This window comes from Pelophylax lessonae (assembly GCF_965119305.1).
Source record: "Pelophylax lessonae genome assembly, chromosome: 3".
Classification (NCBI taxonomy): Eukaryota; Metazoa; Chordata; class Amphibia; order Anura; family Ranidae; genus Pelophylax; species Pelophylax lessonae.
The window spans coordinates 78,950,166-78,973,073 of record NC_138770.1 but is presented as its reverse complement, the minus strand read 5'-3'; the positions used below and the strand labels follow the sequence as shown (position 1 = coordinate 78,973,073).

The window sequence follows — 22,908 nt, the reverse complement described above, 5'->3', positions numbered from 1 at the left end:
TGGATGTCTTACTGATTTTTTCTTGTGTAGATCTTCTAGCAACTGCCGGGCTGAGCGATGGGCTGGACTATTGAAGTTCCAGTGGTCCCCTCAGCCTTGCCAGCGAGCGCACGTAGACCATAGCGCTGCGCTCGGTCGGCCGCAACATAGCCCCACTGGACAGGGGCTGGACTGCGAGTTGAATGTCTCGCAAGGTCGAATACGACCGGGTCTCGGCCTGAGTCGCAGCGTTCCTTCTGGCCCACAGCTCCCCCACTTTGGTGGTGAGGAGGTTCATGTCTTGGGAGTGTTACCCACACGCTTCCCTAGATAGGTACGTAAGGGCCCCCTCCTCTCCTTCCCTGGATGCAGTGTGGGGCGGGGGTACTCTCTGGGGTGGTCAGTCCCTCCAGGGTTTTCTTCTCCCCCCTTTGTCCCCCCCCTTTCCCCACCCTGGGTGGCATTGAGCTGGCTTACCTGCCTGTGCTCATGGGGGGGTGAGTGGTGCCCATGCTATGGGTGCCCCTGGCCTTGGTGCCTGTGGGCATGCTGTCGCCCTCGGTGGGTTTGCTATGGAGTGGGTGGCCTTCTTTGGACCCTCCAGAGACAGCTGGTGGGCCTGGGGGGCGAATGGCCCCAGTTGCGACCACTAAAGCTGCCATTGTACCCTTGGGACACCCGTCTCTCTCCTCCACCAGGCTGTCTATGGGTCCCCCGCAGACGTGTTCCTTTAGGTCGTGGCTTTGCGTACTACCAAACCACGCACCCTAAAAATTTAGGCCGCGGCCTACTAGGCCGCCCCCTTCTGGTAGGGTGGCTCTGGAGGAGGAGAAAAGGGTCCCAGGCAGGTTTAGCTGTCATGGTACTGTGGGGCATCTGCCTTTCCTAGTGGGCGGCCCCCCTTAGGGGGATCCGTTTGCGACCTCCTCTGCGGGTCTCCATGGAAGGGTGCCCGCGGGGTCCTGTCAATAGCCCCCCTTTTTTTTGCGGGCCTCTGTCGGTGCCCCTGTGGGGGGCTTGAGTTGCCGACCCCCTGTGACCGGTAAGGATGGCATTGGGCATTGGCTTAGCAAATTCGCCCCCCAACCTCTCCCGTCTCAGATCCTGCATCTGGTTCGGTCATTTCAGATGGGACCACCCTATAGCGTCTGAGTCCATGTTTCCCTGACCCATCAGATAGTGAGGATGATTCCTCCATGGCTGCTGCACCACAAAAAAAGGCGCTGGTAGATGCACTGATTGTGTCTGTGAAGGAGCCATTTATGTTGGAGCATGCAGCCGAGACTGCTGCGGACATATCTTTTCCATTTGTCACTTACAAGCTGTCCTGTGCGGTTATGGTGTTCTCTTATCCAGCTTATTTTGACAATTGTGTCTATAGGTGCTGGGTGCGTCCAATACGACCCTTGCTGGTCCCAAGATGCTTTATTGTCTCCCTTTGAGAAGTCGTTTCTGAGGAAGTGGACAGTCCCATTGGCGGTGGGTTCCCCTATTTCCAGGTTGACTAAGGTAACCATGTTTCCGGTGGAAGTATCCCTGGCTTTTAGAAATCCAGCTGACAGGCGGGCAGAATCTCTGAGGCCCTTACCTGTTACTATGGCTGGTGCCTTATTGCGGCCTGTTCTGGTGTCTTTGCGTCTGGCCAGTTTCCCCCCGCCTATGGCAAGCTGGGGGATTGGTTGGTCCGGGGTCTGCAGTTTGTCTGTGATGCTTCTTTGGATGCGGTTCCCGTGAGTCTCTGAGCTATCTGTCTCGGCAGTGGTGCTTAGGCGTATTTTGTGGGAAAAGTGTTGGTCTGTGGATCAAACCTCGAAGAAGGCCCTGACTGAATTGCCTTTTCATGGCGAGCGCCAGTTCGGGGCTACCATGGATGACATCTTTAGGTGTCTGACGGGGGGTAAGAGCACCTTCCTTCCACAGGGGAAGGTACCTCACTGGTGCCATGGGACTTCCTTTTCAGCCTCCTAAGAAGTTTTTTCGTCCCTTAGGGACTTCAAAAAAGGTTCCAAGCCTCTCCAAAGCCTCTTCTGCAGATTTCTAACCTGCCACAAAGGTGATTTTTTTTGGAGGCTTTCACCTCTGTTCGCAGGGTGTCAGAGTTGGCGGCTTTGTCTTTCTCCCTATCTGGTGGTTCACAGGGATCGGGTGGTCCTGCAAACACGGCCATCGTCCCTCCCGAAGGTTGTCTCTGATTTCCATTTAAATGGGGACATTGTGCTGCCATCCTTGTGTCCTAGGCCAGCTCATCCCAGGGAATTTGCCTTGCATACTCTAGCTGGCCATACACTAGCCGAAATATCGGAAAAACAAAAACTCGGCCGTGAGAGCAGACGATCGTGCCATTGTGTAATGATCGAATTTCGAAAGATAAATCATTCAATGGACATAAATGAATTCAGTTTTCACATATACCTAGTGCAAACAGGTCGGCCGAGTAACACATTAGCTACGATGTTTGTACTCACTGTAAAATCCTTTTCTTTAAGTTCAGTGACAGACACAGCACCCACCCCTCTAAGAAGTTTTTATGCTTCTGTTACTGCTTGTTACAAAACTGAGTATCTCTAAGCAGAGAGGGGGTTTATGCCAGCTGAGGACAGCCCACGCGGCGTAGCCAAGCTTTTGTGTTGTCTGCCTAGTCCTACTCCTGTAGAGGGTGGCATAACCCTATGGTAAAGAATATGGAGCTGTGTCTGTCAATGAACTCCCTTCTTCATAACAGTTTTTTGCTGGATTTGCCGAGGGAAAATGTGCTTGAAGTGGGTATAAACCTCAGACATGAAATATGAACAAAACATATCCCTCTATAGTGTGTCCTTGTCTCAACTAAGAACACTAAGTGTTATTTCTGTCTGCTGCCTTATTCCTCTGCTATCAGCACGAGTCACTTTTGACAAGTTTTCCTGACACCAATGGAAAATTGGTGACAGGGAGGGGACCTCTAGCTGATTGACAGCCTCAGCTCTGTTCCTGTGTGCTGTGTGGAGGGGGGTGTGTCCCTTACCTCCAATCAGCTCCCAGAGCTCCCCTCACTGAGCTCTGGAGTGTGTAACTTCAGCTCTCCACCCACTTTCTGAGCACTCAGATAAGCCTATTGTAATGGAGCTCCAATACCTAGCCTAGGTATCTCCGCTGCATCATCCTTGGAGCTGAGGAAGTGCTACAATATCCATGGCAAAATCCCCCCCAGTAACTGGATGACGCACAGTTCTGGGAGTCAAACTAGAATGCCTTGTTTATTGAAAAACACAAGAGATCTACACTCTGCCAAAACTCCTCCCTCTTCGAGTCATTCCACACAAACACACATTCCATAATATGCTTACAAGGCAGACAGGAACAATAGAACAATGGAATGCAGGTATTCACAATAACAGACCCCACCCCACTAGCAGGGGTCTATGAAACACCTCTGCCATATTCTAGCAATCTGCAATATATCTTTATATATTTCCTCAGGGACACTGTTCAGTAATATTATGGTCACTCTTTCAACACAAACCACACTCTCAGTGTCCATTCCGCTACACTGCTCCCCCTTAACCACAAGCCGGCATACACAGTCTGATCCATAACGGATCGGCTAGGGGATGTCCGGGGAGTACTCACAGATCATTTTTCCTGTTCAGTTTGTCGCGATAACCCGTCGGCATTGCCGTTCATTTTTCCGAGCGGTAGTAAATAGTAAAGTCATACGATTGTAGTGCCAATCTCCAGCACAACAACCGGGCATTGTCCCCTGCCACTCGGTTTAGCCATACCATCAGGTTGTGATCCGTGAGTAGGGTGAACTGCTGTCCGAACAAGTAGGGCTGAAGCTCACTTCCCTGGGGAGAAGCTTCCTGATCAAGTAGGTCACGGGTTGTTCTCTGCTATCTTCTCCAACCTGGCTCAATACTGCTCTCAATCCAAACATTGAAGCGTCTGGACCTCAGAAGGCCAGTAGGTCTCCGTGATGTGGGCCTGGGATCTGGACTGGCAGGAACGCTGAGGGCAACTGGCCTAGGTCGTTCCCTAGTAAGAGGTTGGTGGGGAGCTCCTGTATCAACCCCACATCAACCAGACCTGACCCGGCACCCCAATTCAAGTGGACCCTTGCAGTGGGTAGTCTGTGTACTGCTCCCCCTGCCATCCGTACCACTACTGAGCCTCCTGTTCTGGCGGCATCTGGGACCACTGTCGCTTGACCAAGGTGAGAGTGGCTCCCATGTCTCGGAGACCTTGCGCGGGCTTTCCATTTAACTGGACGGATTGTAGATGGTGTTGTCGGTTCTCTGTAGCGGCTTGCACTGGGTTAGCTTCATGAAGGGTACCCAATTGCTCCTCGGTGGGTTTGAACCTGGGTACGACTGGGGAAACCTCTGCGGGATAGTACGGGACCGCTGTCCGTGCTGAAGGGGGTGACCCTGGTCAGATCCATGAAGCTTGGTTCCTGCTCTGGGTACAGTCTCGTCGATAGTGCCCAAACTGCTTGCACCTGTGGCACTGTACCCCACTTGTGAGATGTTATCTGGTTGTCTTGTGTTTGGAGGAGTTTCGCCCCCTCTGTGGTAGTGGTGGTCCTTTTCTAAACCATGAAGCGTGGTTCCGGTTCTGGGTGCAGTCTCTCTGATAGTGCCCGAACTGTTTGCACCGATGGCACTGTACCTGGCATTGCTGTTGGAAGCGTGGTGGTGGGTGATTGCAGGTACCTGGACTTCGGGTTGGTGCCACTGGTCCTGGCGCGGGTCTTACGGAGGGTTGCTCCGTTTTTCTGGAGTCAGTATACTCATCAGCCAGATGAGCTGCTTCGGGTAAGGCGAGCGGTCGCCGATCCCGAATCCATACCTGTATCTCCAGCTGCAGGGTGTTGAAAAAATGTTCCAATAGAAACAGCTGTAACACATCTTCTCCTGATATGGCTTGACAACCGGTAATCCAGAGGGAGGCTGTTCTGTAAAGACGGCAGGCCCACTCGGTGTAGGAATCCCCGCTGTGCTTTTTGGACTCCCGGAACCGTCTCCTATACGCCTCGGGGGTGACTGAGTACCGGGCAAGCAAAGCTTCCTTGACTGCTGGGTAGAGGTGAATCTCCTCATCAGGTATATCTCTAAAGGCTTCGGCAGCTCTACCTGTTAATTTCCCAGCCAGGATGGTGACACATTCGTCTGTGGGCACTTTGTGTAAGGCACATTGTCTTTCAAAGTCGGCTAAGTAGCCATCTATTTCCCCCTCCGATTCCTGGAAGCTCTTAAAGGCTGCGAAGGGTATCTTTTTCCGTTCTGTTGGGGCTGGAGCATTCTCCACAGTTGGGCTCACTGGTCTCTGGATCTCCGCCATGCGCAACTGGTATTGTCGTTTCTCCCGGTTCTCAGCGATAGCGGCGTTCATCACCTGGGAAATGATGTCTGCAGGAGGATTGGGTCCATACAACGCCAACCGCATACGCACAGTCCGCATAAACTCATCCTCCAGGTTCGGGGCTACTGCTTCAGTCACACCGTCGTTTCGGTACATTTCCTTCAGCTCGGCCAGTAGTTCCTTTTTGGTACGGTTATTTGTTGGACGGCCACGGTTCTCCAACAAATCTTTCAAGGTTGACCGCTTCAAGTTTCCGTAGCGATTCTCTATCTGCTCATTCCATTCTCGGAACCCATTGTAGCATCTCCTCTAGGGGAAAAGAACCATCCCACCGCTTGCCACCAGTGTAACGGATCTCCAATACCTAGCCTAGGTATCTCCGCTGTATCATCCTTGGAGCTGAGGAAGTGCTACAATATCCATGGCAAAATCCCCCCCAGTAACTGGATGACACACAGTTCTGGGAGTCAAACTAGAATGCCTTGTTTATTGAAAGACACAAGAGATCTACACTCTGCCAAAACCCCTCCCTCTTCGACTCATTCCACACAAACACACATACCATAATATGCTTACAAGGCAGACAGGAACAATAGAACAATGGAATGCAGGTATTCACAATAACAGACCCCACCCCACTAGCAGGGGTCTATGAAACACCTCTGCCATATTCTAGCAATCTGCAATATATCTTTATATATTTCCTCAGGGACACTGTTCAGTAATATTATGGTCACTCTTTCAACACAAACCACACTCTCAGTGTCCATTCCGCTACACCTATAAATTCAGCACTTTGAACAGATGTAGAGAAGTCAAGACTGCAAATAAACAGGTACAACCTATGTTAAGTTAGATCATCTGTTTTTTTTTGCTGTCTGTGCCCCCGCTGGGAAGATGCACTCTCTCTATACTGTAGTAATGGTGACCGTTGTCACTAGGACAGAAACTGATGGGCAAACCCAAAATGTTACAGTTGTCATAAGAACAGGAATAGAGGGGAATTCTCCCAATTGGGACACCTGAAGGCTCCACCCACTACAGGCTGCCTGCAGAAAACTACAGGAGGAGGCGGAGACAAGACCAGTAACTCTGCACAAGTAGAGAGAGCAGCAGTGAGGAGTCTTTCTTACAGCAAGCTCCTGCACAGAAGAAAAGTCCCACACTGGATTACTGCACAGATCTGGAAGAAATACACAAAGTACACCAAAATTCCAGGAAGAATACACTTGATGAATGCATATTAGACAATATTTGCTTATCCCATTGTTCAGCTTTAAATATTTCATGCAAAAGTTTTTTGTTTTTCTTTTGTTAGAGATGGACTGATGCCTGGTGTGGCACACTTTAGGTGATCTAGCAGAGCCTTACAGATCTAGTTTCCCTTGTTTCTTTCTGGCTGAGGGACAGTAAGTTCAGACCACAATCACACATATAAGGGCAGATGAATGGGGATTAAACAGATCATCTGAGGGGCGGCTTTATCAAAACACGGCCTAGCTTGTGTACTCAGCATCGGCTGCCGCTGGGTAACAACACAGTCATGCCACATCGCGGGATGCTGTTATATTCTGTGACTGTGACATCTCAGGGATACGAACCTTTACATTAAGAAAAGTGACTGCAAACTAACATTTCAGTGTTTGGTGAATGACAGACAGCTAAAGCCCAACTTCAGGAAAATTAAATCCACTCTTGCAGTGCCCCCCCCCCCCAATTGCAAGGGTTTGCATGCTTATTTGATCTAGGGCAGGGGATTAACTTCTTGGCGCCGGCCGCACGCATCTATGAGGCCACTTGTCAGGTGGGCCTTAACACTGAGCATCCGAGTATATGTGGCCCTATTAAACAACTTACTGTGCTGACCGCGCTAGCTACCATGTTAAGAGCATGCTCTTAATATGGTAGCCAGCGGGGACCGGTAAGCTCCCAATGCATACTTGCAATCCGGAGCTTTCTGATCATGAGGCTGCTGTGGCAGCCAATCACTGCAGTCACATTACCCGAATGCCTGCCCTCCAGCTCTTACAGCTCTTAAAGAGCCGGAAGGCGGTCGGCGCAAAAAGGGTTCAAGTGTAAATACTTACTTTGCTCCAGTAGGCTCTCAACAGTGCTATGACCAGTCCTCCTAAGCCTGCTCTGTAAGTTGCGGCCATGTCAGGTCTCTCTCCAACCACCTTAGTGTACCATACAAGGTTAAAGCTCCTGTATTGTTGCTGATGGCACTAAGACTCTGGCAAGCAAATAGAGGGCTGGAGCAAGGAATCAGATAAGTGATAGAACATCTTGTGAAACCCCTTAGACATAAAGAGCAATTAGCCATTGCAGTGCAGAGGACCCCAATACAAGGGTAGAATTTTAAATCTTCCTAGTGTTGGGCTTTTTAAATTTTTCTTGAATTTGGGTTCACCAAAAAAAATTAAGGGAAGAAAACAAATGCAGCCACCACATCTAAGGAATGGAAAGCTTCAATATATTACACTTTTGTTCTTAGGTTGGAAAACAGTTTGACGGTGTCTTTTCTCTCTAGAGATTTCTATTTAGAACTCTGTGGTGAGCTTCCTGGTCTGTTTTCTCATTATGAGGGGCTCCCACCATCCCTGCTGATTTATTTTTATTTTCTATGGTGGAACTGGAACATGCAAAGGTGGGTGGAAACACCCAGAACGTCCACGTGGACAGGAACAGAGCTGTAATTATGGCAGGGGCATATCACTGTTGGAGTGTCCAAGAAGACTGTATTTACAGCCAGGGGATGACTTACCGCAGCAAGCTCCATTTTCAACCAAAATATCAGTTTTGCGTAAACTGGCCCTTTCAAGGCATTGGTTGGCAATTAGCTTCTGAATGGCCAGTCCTGCTGGCTTCCTTTACCTTGGCTTAATTTTGTCAGCCCACATGTTCTCTATATTTACAGTATCTCACAAAAGTGAATACACCCCTCACATTTTTGTAAATATATTATTATACCTTTTCATGTGACAACAGTGAAGAAATTACACTTTGCTACAATGTAAAGTAGTGAGTGTACAGCTTGTATAACAGTGTACATTTGCTGCCCCCTCAAAATAACTTAATGTCTAAACTGCTGGCAACAAACGTAAGTACACCCCTACGTGAAAATGTCCAAATTGGGCCCAATTAGCCATTTTCCCTCCCCGATGTCTTGTGACTCATTAGTGTTACAAGGTCTCAGGTGTGAATGGGGAGCAAGTGTCTTACATTTGGTGTTATCACTCTCACTCTCTCATACCTCATGTCAAAGAACTCTCTGAGCATCTGAAAAAAAGAATTGTTGCTCTACATAAAGATGGCCTAGGCTATAAGAAGGCTGCCAAGATCCTGAAACTGAGCTGCAGCACGTTGGCCAAGACCATACAGCGGTTTAACAGGACATGTTCCACTCAGAACAGGCCTCCCCATGGTCAACCAAAGAAGTTGAGTGCACATGCTCAGCGTCATATCCAGAGGTTGTCTTTGGGAAATAGACGTATGAGTGCTGCTAGCATTGCTGCAAAGGTTGAAGGGGTGGGGGGTCAGCCTGTCAGTGATCAGGCCATATGCCGCACACTGCATCAAATTGGTCTGCATGGCTTTCATCCCAGAAGGAAACCTCTTCTAAAGATGATGCACAAGAAAGCCTGCAAACAATTTGCTGAAAACAGGCAGACTAAGGACATTAATAGAACCATGTCCTGTGGTCTGATGAGGCCAAGATAAACGTATTTAGTTTAGATGGTGTCAAGTGTGTGTGGTGGCAACCTGGTGAGGAGTACAAAGACAAGTGTGCCTTGCCTACAGTCAAGCATGGTGGTGGGAGTGTCATGGTCTGGGGCTGCACGAGTGCTACCGGCACTGGGGAGCTACAGTTTATTGAGGGGACCATGAAAGCCAACATCTACTGTGACATATTGAAGCAGAGCATGATCCCTTCACTTTGGAGTCTGGGCCGCAGGGAAATATTCCAACATGAAAACTACTCCAAACACACCTCCAAGACAACCATTGCCTTGCTAAAGAAGCTGAAGGAAAAGCTGATGGGCTGGCCAAGCATGTCTCCAGACCTAAGCCCTACTGAGCATCTGTGGTGGATCCTGAAACGCAAGGTGGAGTAGCGCAAAGTTTCTAACATCCACCAGCTCAGTGATGTCCTCATGGAGGAGTGGAAGAGGACTCCAGTGGCAACCTGTGAAGCTCTGGTGGACACCACGCCCAGGAGGGTTAAGGCAGTGCTGGAAAATAATGGTGGCCACACAAAATAGTGACAATTTGGGCCCAATTTTGACATTTTCACTTAGAGGTGTACTCACTTTTGTTGCCAGCGGTTTGGACATCAATGGCTGTGTGTTGAGTTATTTTGAAGGGACAGCAAATTTACACTGTTATACAACCTGTACACACTCTAATTTACATTGTAGAAAAGTGTAATTTCTTCAGTGTTGTCACCTGAAAAGATATAATAAAATATTTACAAAAATGTGAGGGGTGTACTTACTTTTATGAGATACTGTATATTAGATGTGGTCATGGGGCCATATTTTCTGCCTATAGTAACATTAGACATGGTCACAGGACTGTGTTAGCGCTCTACATTTATAGTAGACATAGTCAGGGGGGTGTGTTTGCTCTCTACATATACATTAGACATGAATATGAGGCTATGTATGCTCTCTATATGATCAGAAAGCAATGTTGGGTAGGGGAACTAATGATCTAGTTAGGTATCCTTACCAAAAAAAAGGTGGGAACCTCTGTACACACTCCCACTCACTCAACAATTAGGTGGGGCTCAATGGCCAGTGAAGCATAATTACAAAAAGAGAGAAAGGAGAACTGCCCTAGGGACCATTATACGAGCCGCCGGGGATTGGTAACAGAAAATCAGTGATTGACTTAACCACTTAAGCCCCGGAAGATTTTACCCCCTTCCTGACCAGGGTTTTTTTTGCGATTTTTTACTGCTTGACTTTAACGGACAATTGCGCGGTCGTGCGATGCTGTACCTAAACAAATTTGACGTCCTTTTTTTCCCACAAACTGAGCTTTCTTTTGGTGGTATTTGATCACCTGTGCGATTTTTTGATCATGCGCTATAAACAAAAAAAGAGCATCAATTTTGCAAAAATAACAATATTTTTCACATTTTTTTTATATGAAATTCCAATAAAAAAAATGTAAAAATCAAAATTTTTTAACATTTTCGGCCAATTTGTTTTATGCTACATATGTTTGGTAAAAATAATCGCAAAACGCGTATTTTGATTGGTTTGCGCAAAAGTTATCGCGTTTACTAACAAAGGGAAAGATTTTTGTCATTTTTGGTGTTTTTTTTTTAACGAGTAATGGCGGCGATCTGCGATTTTTTTGCGGGACTGCAACATTTCGGCGGACAGATCGGTCCCTTGACTGACATTTTTGACACTTTTGGGGTTACCAGTGACATTATTGCAGTAATCAGTGCTATACATAGGCACTGTTACTGCAAAAATGACACTGGCAGGGAAGGGGTTAACTGTATTGGAGAGGGAGGGGTTAAGTGTGTCCTAGGGGCGTGCTTCTAACTGTAAAGGGACATGGCTACTGGTGTAAAAACAGAGATCAACGGTCCTACATTGTAGAACCGTCTGATCTCCATTTTTACACCAGGGAGAATGACAGGCGGCTTGTTTACATTAGCCGCCTGCCTTTCTCCCTTCACCGGAGTGATCGTGAGTGACCGGCGGACGATCGGGTCCGCCGGTCACACGCACTGACTTGTAAGTGAATGAGCCGGGGCGGGCGCGCGCCTCGGCGGGCGTGCGCCCGCTATTGGCTCACAAGTCAGTGACAGACGAGTGACGTACCCCTACAACCGGTTAATAATATATAAAACTTACAAATTTATTTATACAAAAATTCAAATAGTAGAAAAAAATGTAAAAAACAGAAACCATCCATCATCACCAAAAAAAATACAATGTTGTGGCAAATTGGTGTGCCAGGCGCCATGCACACATCGATCACATTACACAATCATCCCATGAATTGCATAAACAAGGCTAATTGGGAGGTGACTCCACAGAAAAAAACGTCAAATATGGAACTAGAGATGAAGGGCCAGTAAAACACCAGCCACCTAAATATAAAAATCAAAAGGAACCTCAGTCCAATGTGTAGAGTTAAACATCCCCAAGTAGATAATGGCCAATTATTATATGAGCCTAACATGGGTGGGCTGACAAGGCTGTCAGTGTACAAATGGAAACAGTTGTAGCAAGCCTAGTTGCAAGATCTGAAAGTAAGTTGATTCCACTGTAACATATTGTAGCGGACACTGACATAAGCACTTGACTGGAATCCACAGATAGCTTAGTCTTATTGTATCCAAATCACAGAAGACCAATATAACTGTCTCATGGATTAGCACTAAGCAAATCAATAGAGCATAAGCTGCTAATGAGGCGTATAGCAAGCGCAGGCAGGCTGGCTGTGGAGACTTGGTTAGGCTACTGGCGAATGCATGTAGACATAGAGCGAAGGATTAGGGCATTAGAGTCCTCAATGGCACTTACCTCTATGCTCTACATATCTAATAGTACAGTCAAGGCTTTACCTTCGTCTCATGCCTCTTGAAATGCCAGGCCTAGTTAATAGATATCCTCAACTTCCTCCAGATAACCACACACAGAGGTATCCACTCCAACCACACAGAGAGGTATCCACTCCACCCTCAATGGCTAATGGCTGTTTGCTGTATGCCGTTGTTGCAAACATACGTACACCTCCATGCAGGATCCTGTAACAGCCGCCCATGTAGATAACTTGTGTAGCGTGTGATTGGTGGTGTTGGCGCATGCCTACATGAGGTCAACATGTTTCACCAGAAACCTAGCTTCTTCAGGACGACATCTACAGATCTGACCCGAGCACCTTCATTCTGGGACAACACAGTGTCCCGGGATGAAACTGACAGGGGGGAGCTCTGTGATTAGAGGGGGGGGGATGTGTGATATGTATGTACCCCATACTCATTTACATGGCGGGCAGGGATCTGGGGGCCCCCTTGTTTCCGATAAGCCCCCTGCCTGCATACCCCCAGAACCACAGCCCAGGGTTGTGGGGAAGAGAACCTTGTCCCCATCAACATGGAGACATGGTTCTTTGGGGGGACGGAGCCCCCCTGCCCCAAAGCACCCCCCCCCCCCATGTTTAGGGCATGTGGCCTGGTATGGTTCAGGAGGAGGAAGGGTGCGCTCGCTCAGATAAGGGTCTGGAATGGATTTTGGGGGGGACTCCAATCTGTTTTTTTAAAAAATTTTGGTGGGTTTTTTCTATACTCTTTTTTCAATAGCCGGGTGTCGGCAATTGCAAGCGTGAGTGAATTTAAATGTGATTAAACTTGTTTTTATTTCACAGTCGAATGGATTTAGGTCTGGACTTTGACTGGGCCACTATAACAAGGCCTTAGTGATTTGTAGCTAAGCCATAAAGGTGAATAAAGAGCCATTGTCACTGGCAATCTTGTCGCTGATACAGTGCCTTGAAAAAGTATTTATACATTTGAAATTTTCTACATTTTCTCATGTTACAACCAAAAACCGTAAATATATTTTATTGGGATTTTATGTGATAGACCAACACAAAGCGGCACATAATTGTAAGGTGTAAGGAGAATGATAAATGGTTTTCAACATTTTTTACAAATAAATATGTGAAAAGTGTGGCGTGCATTTGTATTCAGCCCCACTGAGTCAATACTTTGTAGAACCCCCTTTCCCTGCAATTACAGCTGCAAGTCTTTGTGGGGATGTCTCTACCAGCTTTGCACATCTAGAGAGGGACATTTTTGCCCATTCTTCTTTGCAAAATAGCTCAAGCTCTGTCAGATTGGATGGAGAGCGTCTGTGAACAGCAATTTTCAAGTCTTGCCAAAGATTCTCAACTGGGTTTAGGTCTGGACTTTGTATGGGCCATTCTAACACATGAATATGCTTTGATCTAAACCATTCCATTGTAGCTCTGGCTGTATGTTTAGGGTCGTTGTCCTGCTGGAAGGTGAACCTCCACCCCAGTCTCAAGTCTTTTGCAGACTCTAACAGGTTTTCTTCTATGATTGCCCTGTATTTGGCTCCATCCATCTTCTCATCTACTCTGACCAGGTTCCCTGTCCCTGCTGAAGAAAAGCATTCCCACCACATGATGCTGCCACCACCATGTTTCACGGTGAGGATGGTATGTTCAAGGGGGTGTGCAGTGTTAGTTTTCCGCCACACATAGAGTTTTGCTTTTAGGCTATTTTCAATTTTGTTCAATTTTGGCCTTATCTGGTCCCATCTGACGAGAGCACCTTCTTCCACATGTTTGTTGTGTCCCCCACGTGGCTTCTCACAAACTGCAAACAGGACTTCTTATGGCTTCCTTTTAACAATGGCTTTCTTCTTGCCACTCTTCCATAAAGGGCAGATTTGTGAAGTGCACGACTAATAGTTGTCCTGTGGACAGATTCTCCCACCTGAGCTGTGGATCTCTGCAGCTCCTCCAGAGTTACCATGGGCCTCTTGGCTGCTTCTCTAATGAATACTCTCCTTGCTCGGCCTGTCAGTTTAGGTGGACGGCCATGTCTTGGTAGGCTTGCAGTTGTGCCATACTCTTTCCTTTTTTCGGATGATGGATTAACCAGTGCTTCATTTTGTGTTGGTCTATAACATAAAATCCCACTAAATACATTTAAGTTTTTGATTGTAACATGACAAAATGTTGAAAATTTCAAGGGGTATGAATACTTTTTCGAGGCACCGTAGATTAGCCATTGTCATAGGGCGTTTTTGCTCTGTACAGGTACATTACATGTGGCCATGGGGCATTGTTTGTTCTCTACTTGCTGTCCACATTTAAATTAGACATTTAAATTACATTGTGTTTAATTTATACATGTTCTCTACGTCTCTGTTAGATGCTGTAAGGCTTCTTTCACACGGGCGGTGCTCCCGACGGAGTCCGTTCTGCTCAGCGGGGATCGATCCGCCGATCCCCGCTGAGCAGGCAGATGACAGCTCCGTCTCCGCTCTGTGTGCAGAGACGGAGCTGTCAGATCCCTGCTCTCTATGGGTAGATCGGATGAGAACAGACGGCTTGTCCATTCTCATCTGATCCTATCCGATCCAATCCTCCAGACGGATGGAAAATAGGGCTCTTTCACACGGGCGGTGCGCCTGACGGAGTCCGTTCTGCTCAGCGGGGGATCGATCCATCGATCTCCGCTGAGCATGCGGATGACAGCTCCGTCTCCGCTCTGTGTGCAGAGACGGAGCTGTCAGATCCCCGCTCTCCTCTATGGAGCTGACATCCGCCGCTCCATAGGGATGCATGGAGCATCCGATCCGGTCTGCCTGATAAACTGACAGGCGGATCGGATAGCTCGTGTGAAAGGGGCCAAAGGGTTTCCATCTGTCCGGATTTCAGGGACAGGATCGGATCGGATAGCAGCAGGTGTCAGCGGAGATGTCTCCGCTGTCACCCGCTGCTCCATAGGACTGCATGGAGCATCTGATCCGGTCCGCCTGAAAAACTGACAGGTGGATCGAATCGGAAAGCCCATGTTAAAGGGGCCTAATGGGGCTTTGTTTACTACCATATGTGCTGTACATCTACATTAGATGAGGTCATGATATTGTGTTTGCTCTCTGTATCTATATTATACATTATGTTGTCATTACTGTCTACATTCGACTTGGTTACTGGGCTGTGTGTTCTCTCCACATCTCAGGGTTGTTTGGTTCTTAGTAGCGTTGTGACCTCCATCATCTATCTCCAGCACTGTTATTATTCCTACACAGCAAAGTCAAGTCCATACCAGCATTATATGCAGCCAGTGCTCATTCTTTTCTAAATGTCCTGTGTAATGTGAGGCTGTCATGTCTTTGTTTTGATTCTCAGCAGGGAGAAGAAGAGCCCAGGGAGCAGAAGAACAAGGAGGAAAAACACGACGTTGGGGGGTCCATAAAGAAAGTGGGACGACCAGGCAGGAAACGAAAAACAGAAATGGTGAGTAAAAACAAAAAACACATTTTGACAGAAATGTTGGAGCTGCAATTACTGTCCTCTGCTTCGTAAAATGCTGTCTGTCTGGCTTTCCAGCTGATCTAATTGGATTTAATACTTCTTGAGTCGCTGATTAAGAGAACTGCTATCACTTGGGACTTGGAAGGTACTAAAAGAGGAACAACACTTTTTAAAGTGGGCCCGTATAGAAAAATAAAGTAGGCCCATATGAAAAACGAAAGACTGCATTGTTATTAACTTTAGAGCGTTTGTTACCCTAAAAAAAATAAAATAAAAAGGATCCTGTTCCTTTAAAGCATGCATGCTTGCACAGAAATGCACAGTGTTTGTGCTGTGTAATTCGGGCCCCTTCTATCACCTAAAATACCTGGCTGATCCTGCCTGGTTCTGCCCTCCCCCCTATAAAGTGACCACAGTTTATCATGGCTGCTGAGCCCTGACACCGTGGTCAGTTTACTTGCCCCAGTGTATGTGCCTTATATCGTTCTATACCTTACTTCCTAGCGCCGCTCGGTGCTCACGTGACCAGAAGCCTCTCTTCATCTTTCCTCCCCTCCTTCCAACTGACGTCAGCGGGGGATTGTCGGCCCCTTCCGCTGCACCTGTCAAATCTAATGAGGGTAGAGGTGGCCCGGTCACGTGAGCACTGAGCAGCGCTAGGAAAAAAGGTATAGAACAACATTTTTTTAAATAAGGCACATACACTGGGGCACACAGCAATATGGAAAGAGGGGATTGCATGAAATTGTGTAAGGTAAAGATAGAGTGGGACACTATTGTACATTTTATCAGATTTTTTATTAGCATATGTTCCCTGTGTAGGAGACTTACCATCATTCCCTGTCCTAGTGACATGTTAGGAAGTGAGTGGCGATATCTCCAACATGGTGACATACACCAATGCAAGCCATGCAATAGTTCTAGCTCTTACCCAAAGACTATACAGAGTTGTATTTCTGTCTTGAGTCCTGATTACACAAATAATACTCACTTCCTTTCCCACTGAGCACACAGGAAGTATGTGGACTAACTTTGCCCATTCTTTCCAAAATTAGAAATAAAAGTTTGGCGTGGTGTTGGACTTTAATTTTTTTCCTATGCAATGGCGGCTACTTTTACCTTTTATTTTTCAGTATTGACCCGCGTTTATACCCATATAAAAAGCACAATTTTAGAAAGCTGGGAAGTAATGAAATCAGCGGCTTATTGTTGAAGTGGATTCGTGTCTGACTTTGGTGAAGAACTGTGTTCTGGTTTGACTGAAATTCAATATTGAACCTAATGAAATATTTAGGTCATGATTTATTCAGAGATATAATAGAGCAGCTGCTGTTGCCGTTACTGTACTGGCGGGTCCGTTACCCAGATTCACCTATGACTTCTGTACCTGACCTTTGAGAGCCCGTTCGGTTTTAAAAACCTGGTATTTTGTGCATCCACTTCATAGGTATCTGTAAGGGAGGCATTCTCCCTGCTGTCCACCAATATGAAGAGCATTATTCCCACTGATCCCCAATGTAAGGAGCATTCTCCCCACTGATCCCCAATGTAAGGAGCATTCTCCCCACTGATCCCCAATGTAAGGAGTATTCTCCCCACTGACCACCACTGTAAGGAGCATTCTTCCCACTGACCATCAGTGTAAGGCGTGTTCTCCCCTCTCATCACCATTGTAAAGTGGATTCTTCCTATTGAATTCCAATGTAAGGATTATTCTTCCCACTGACCACCAACATAAGGAGCATTCTTTCAACTGAACGCCAATGTAGGGAGTATTTTTCCCACTGACCACCAATGTAAGGAATATTCTTCTCACTGACCAACAATGTAAGGAGAATTCTTCACAATGGCTATCGATGTAAGGGGGACATTCTTCCAACTGACCACCAATGTAAGGAGTATTCTTCCCACTGACCACCAATGTAAGGAGAATTCTTCCCACTGACCACCAATGTAAGGGAACATTCTTTCCACTGACCACCAATGTAAGGAGAATTCTTCCCAACGGTCACCAATGTAGGGGGGACATTCTTCCCACTGACCACCAATGTAAGGAGTATTCTTCCCACTGACCACCAATGTAAGGAGCATTCTTCCCACTGACCACCAATGTAAGGGAACATTCTTTCCACTGATCACCAATGTAAGGAGAATTCTTCCCAACGGTCACCAATGTAGGGGGGACATTCTTCCCACTGACCACCAATGTAGGGAGCATTCTTCCCACGAATCACCAGTGTAAGAAGCATTCTTCCTACTGACCACCAATGTAAGTAACATTCTTCCCATTGACCACCAATGTAAGGTGAATTCTTCCCACTGACCACCAATGTAAGGGGGACATTCTTCCAACTAACCACCAATGTAAGGAGCATTCTTCTCACTGATCACCAATGTAAGGAACATTGTACCTCCATTACCCATAGATGATTGGAGGTAATTTAGATGAAAAATGTCCGCCAAATTTACTGTACATCAGCCACCGTTCAAAAACTGGTGTGTAAGTTCACTACACTCTGTTAAATATTGTAGTTTTCAATCCGACTTCGATCACACTATCTGGGAATGCACATATATATATGTGGATACTGGTCTGACATTACTGGCACTGGGCCTCCCAAACTTACATAACCACACAGTTTGCCCCCTAGGGACTACTTGATGGGTTGTAGGTATCCCAGTATACTAAGCGTCCTCTGAAGACGCTCCTATTTTATGCCAAAACGGATCTCCTGCTTATGTGGAGGAATCCCTCTCTCCCAGACCTAAGAACCTGGAAAATACAGATTGATCAAGTCCCGCCCCTATATAAAGACTCACAAATGAAAATGGAGGCCACCTCCAACTGTTTGATCATACAGTACCTGGACTCTGCTTAACATCTACAGCTATTATTTTGGGTGGGCCTTAACTTTAGAAATCTTGACATGGTTGTAAATTCTGTGTCATGCATTAAGCCATACTACTTACTCATTTGCCCTGTAATCTCAAAACCTGTACATGAAACGTAATGCAGTGCTATTGCACATTTTGAGCAATAATCAGGGACAGCGGGAGTGTGATTTTTGTTGCAATGTTTTATTGCATCTTTAAAAAATGTAAAGAGCATTCTTCCTGGTCTCCACCAGTATACCAGCCTTTCACTGACCACCAGTATAAGAGGGGACTTCTCCACTAACCAGCAATGTAATGGGTCACGTATCCGCTGAACTCACTGAATGAGAGAGCGAGCTACAAATTCACTGCGGTTTTTTTTGTTGTCCATTTTTATAATTTGTTGAATTTCATTGTTATTACTATAAATTACATAGTTACATAGTAGTTGATTTTGAATAAAGACAATAGTCCATCCAGTTCAACCTGTGTAGGCACGCGTGGCTGTAATCATCTCTCATAGCCCTTAATGTCCTGATCCTTGAGATATAAGTCTAAGAGTCTTTTGAAAGTAGCCATACTTCCCGCAGAAACCACCTCTTGTGGTAGAGAATTCCACAATCTTGTAGCCCTAACAGTAAAGAACCCCCTGCGTTGCCTGAGGTTAAAACGCTTCTCCTCTAATCGCATTGTATGCCCTCAAGTCCTCATGCAATCCTTGCGACTGAATAGCTTTTTTTCTATGCTGAGATCACCATTGAGGTATTTATAAATTGCTATCATGTCCCCTCTCAGGCGTCTCTTCTCCAGGGAGAATAAATTAAGCGATTGTAGACACTCTTCATAATTAAGGTCCTCCAATCCCCTAATTTGTTTAGTTGCCCTTCTCTGGACTCTATCCAGCTCCAACACATCCCTCCTGAGGACTGGCGACCAGAACTGGACAGAATACTCCAGATGCGGTCGGACCAGAGTTTTATAAAGTGGTAGGATTATAGTTTTATCTCTGGAATACATCCCTTTCTTTATGCATGCTAATATTCTGCCACTTGACATTGCATGCTATTGCTTAGTCTATCCTCTACCAAGACTTCCAGATCTTTCTCCATTTTTGATTCCCCAAAGGTTCCCCCCTAAAGTGTATTGTGCTTTTATGTTTTTAGTCCCAAAGTGCAAAAACCTTATACTTCTCCACATTAAACCTTATTTGCCATGTCGTTGCCCACTCCGTTATTTTGTTCAGGTCATTTTGTAGGATATCTGCCTCATAAATAATAATGTTTTATATAGAAGCCTTGGATGACAAATATGTTAAGTGCAACCACGTTCCTTATTATTTTTTTTATTCGTATATTTACAAGTTATTGTTGATAATGTCGCGTTATAATACATTTTAGCAGAGGTCGCCTGGTGTCTAAAGGTTTTTTCAATGATCCCTACATGCCCTACATATTTTATTTATCCTCTCCCCCATGCTGCACTTTGTCCTATTTTGGTTTGGTGCGGTGTTACAGAGCAGCGTGATTGACAGCACACACTTCTTCCCCCCCACTGCTGTCCGACCACACTGCACTGTGGGAGATGAATAATTATTCAGAGCTGAATCACTTGTCTCAGGCTCCTGGCTTTTGCCCGTAACCAGCTCCGTCATAGCACAGAAGGAGGGTGAGTGTCAGAGGAGATGGGGGCAGGAAGAAATGAGCTCAACCTGAGCTCAGTAATAAAACTGCAGTGAATAGATATGCAGGTGAAGGGGGCCTGTCAACACTCATCTCCATTTCCCATTGAGCCGCATTGAGACTGTTGGCAGTGCAGAACTGTACAAGATCTATGTAGGTCTATATATGAAAGTCATTGGACAAGGATCAGTTCGTTTTCAAATGTTCTAGACTGGCATTTCAATAATGGCTCGTTTCCACTGAGTGGTATGGTATGGTTCGGTTCGGTACGGTACTCTATTTTTGCCGTTTCTATTGTGAATGGTACCCTAATTCCGAACCGTACCACTTTTTTGGGACCCTTTCGTTAGGGTACCAAGCACATTAGTACCGTACCAACAGGGTGGAGCTACACTCTGCAGAACTTTGATTGGTTGACAAAGAATCGTCTATCATAGCTTTCCTGCTACACCACGCCTATCATGAAAGGGTACTATTGGCAGTGGAAACGCAAGGTGTACCATTCCGAACCGTACCGTACTGAACCGAACTGTACCGTACCACTCATTACATATGTTGTTCTAATATAAATACAGAGCACATCATTGCCTGTACATCTATTGTGTTGTAGCATAGACAGGTGCGCTTAATGAACAATGAACAGTGGCAACTGAGCTTTGACTGAACTGAACTTACTGTAAGAAGTAAAGAGGGGATTTTCTATGCAATCCAGTACAGCCACCCTGGTGACCTGACTTTTCTTTATTGCATTTAGAGCAGAACTTCACCTAAAACAGTGATGGCGAACCTTTATGAGCCCGAGTGCCCAAACTTCATCACAAAGCAATTTATTTTTTTCATAGTTCCAACACTGCAATTAAACTGCAGACACCCAGGTGATGATCGCACACTCCAAGAGGGATTGTAGTCAATTCTGCACTCACCCAGCTCTGGTGTCCAGTGTTGGTGTACCTGGCAGCAGCTTCTCCTTTTGTTGGTGCCTTTGATCACCCTCATCACTCTTGATGGTGTCCTCTCAGCACCGTCCTCTTGCTCCTCTCTAGCTGGTTCATCTCCAGGGGCTGTTGTGGCTTGGGCTCTCTTTCCCTCCTGAACCACTTCAGCCTCCTCTCACTCTTGTCACCACAATCCTCTCACCCTTGCTCTCCCTTCTCTCTCATCCCTTTTTTTTCCCCCGGGCTCCAGGCTGTCCCTCCTCTTATTTTCTCAGGGCATGCTGGGGCTGTAGTTTTTCTTTAATTGATGAAAAAGGAGCCATAGTCTTCTGGGACTACATGTCCTATGGTGCACTGGCTCCTCATTGGTCCCTGGCTTCAGCCAATGGGGAGGCAGGAGGAATCAGAGTGGGCGGCGATCCCTGCAAGCACCGCTCTGTACCTGTCCCACTCTGCTTGACAGAAGAAGGGGGACGAGGGGGGGAAATACACCTACAGCCTGCGCTCGCTTCTCCCCTTGTCACAGTGCGGGTAGTGGCAGGGGCTCTCGCGTGCCCACAGAAAGAGCTCTGCGTGCCAGCTATGGCACAGGTTTGCCATCACTGAACTAAAAGGTTGCTTATTTGCATCCTAACCCCCCTCCCCTCCTCCTTAACATGTGGCACTGTTTGGGAAGGGGGGAGCGTGTACCTGGTTTTGACAGGTACCCGCTCCAACTTCCGGTCAGATCACCTCAGTGGCTCGAGCAGAAGTACGACCCCTTCTCCTTCCCCTACAGCCTTCTGAGACACATCACAGGTCCCAGAAGACTGTGGGACAATTCACAAAGCGCAGCATGGTTTGTGCATGTGCAGTTGGAAACCGGCTGTGAAGTCACAAGGCTTCACTCCCAGTTTCCCTTAGTTAAGGTGCTGGCTCCTGAACCCGAAGCTGATTGAAGAATCTTCTCAGGGGAGGACAGCGTTGGATTCCTGCATAGGTAATTGTCCTTATATTATGATACTTGTAGCTGCTGACTTTTAATTTTTTTGGGGGGAGACTGGATATCTGCTTTAAGAAATGCAACTTGATCACCTACCTACCCCAGCATATGATGGGATACTGAAGGAGCAGCAGCACACTAATGAGCTTATACCTCTGCATTATGTGTACTGTCATGCCACCAGTATGCTCAGGTTAGCATATGTGCCTACAGTACACCTGTAACTTGGTGTTGCCCATCCCTCTTTCAGTTTGACCTCTGCTGTACAAGAGATTACAAAAGGCTGATGCCAAATAAAATTCATGTTTTTATACTAGCTGGCTTTACAATTGATAACTTTTTTTTTATAAACACAACTATATAAAACACTGGTCCGACCACATCTGGAGTATTCTGTCCAGTTCTGGTCGCCAGTCCTCAGAAGGAATGTGTTGGAGCTTGAAAGAGTCCAGAGAGAGCAACTAAACTGATTAGGGGATTGGAGGACCTTAATTATGAAGAGCTCTTACAAGCGCTTGATTTATTCTCCCTGGAGAGGAGACAACTGAGAGGGGACTTGATAGCGATTTATAAATACCTCAACGGTGATACCCACATAGAAAACAAACTATTCAGTCGCAAGGAATGCATGAGGACACGAGGACATACAATGCGATTAGAGGAGAAGCGTTTTAACCTCAGGCTACGCAGGGGGTTTTTTACAGTACGGGCTACTAGACTGTGGAATTCTCTACCACAAATGGTAGTTACTGCCAGGAGTATGGCTACTTTTAAAAGACTCTTGGATGTACATCTCAAGGATCAAAACATTCAGGGGTATGGGAAATGATTACGTCCACACACACCTACACAGGTTGAACTGGATGGACTATTGTTTTTATTCAACCTCACCTATTATGTAACTATGTATGTAACTGCTTTTATTCTATTTTTTAGTATATTCCTGGAGTTCAAGTGTATCAAAAGCCATTTTTTTTTGGGGGGGGGGGGGGGGGGGGTTTAGCAGGGGAGGCCTAAAGCTGCTGTAAATTGTTGTCAACCTTTTTTGCCATTTGTATAGACTCAACAGGAAGTGAAT

General features: G+C 46.4%; 1 protein-coding gene across 3 annotated transcripts in view; it reads left to right on the top strand.

The window, feature by feature from the left end:
• Window positions 1-22,908, top strand: part of DNMT3A (DNA methyltransferase 3 alpha) — a 451,028-nt gene that overhangs the window by 159,580 nt on the left and 268,540 nt on the right. For all 3 annotated transcript variants that reach the window (XM_082251154.1, XM_082251152.1, XM_082251153.1), the window contains exon 3: window positions 15,235-15,342. In XM_082251154.1, the coding sequence (XP_082107280.1) occupies window positions 15,235-15,342 (108 nt within the window). The remainder of the gene's footprint in view (window positions 1-15,234; window positions 15,343-22,908) is intronic.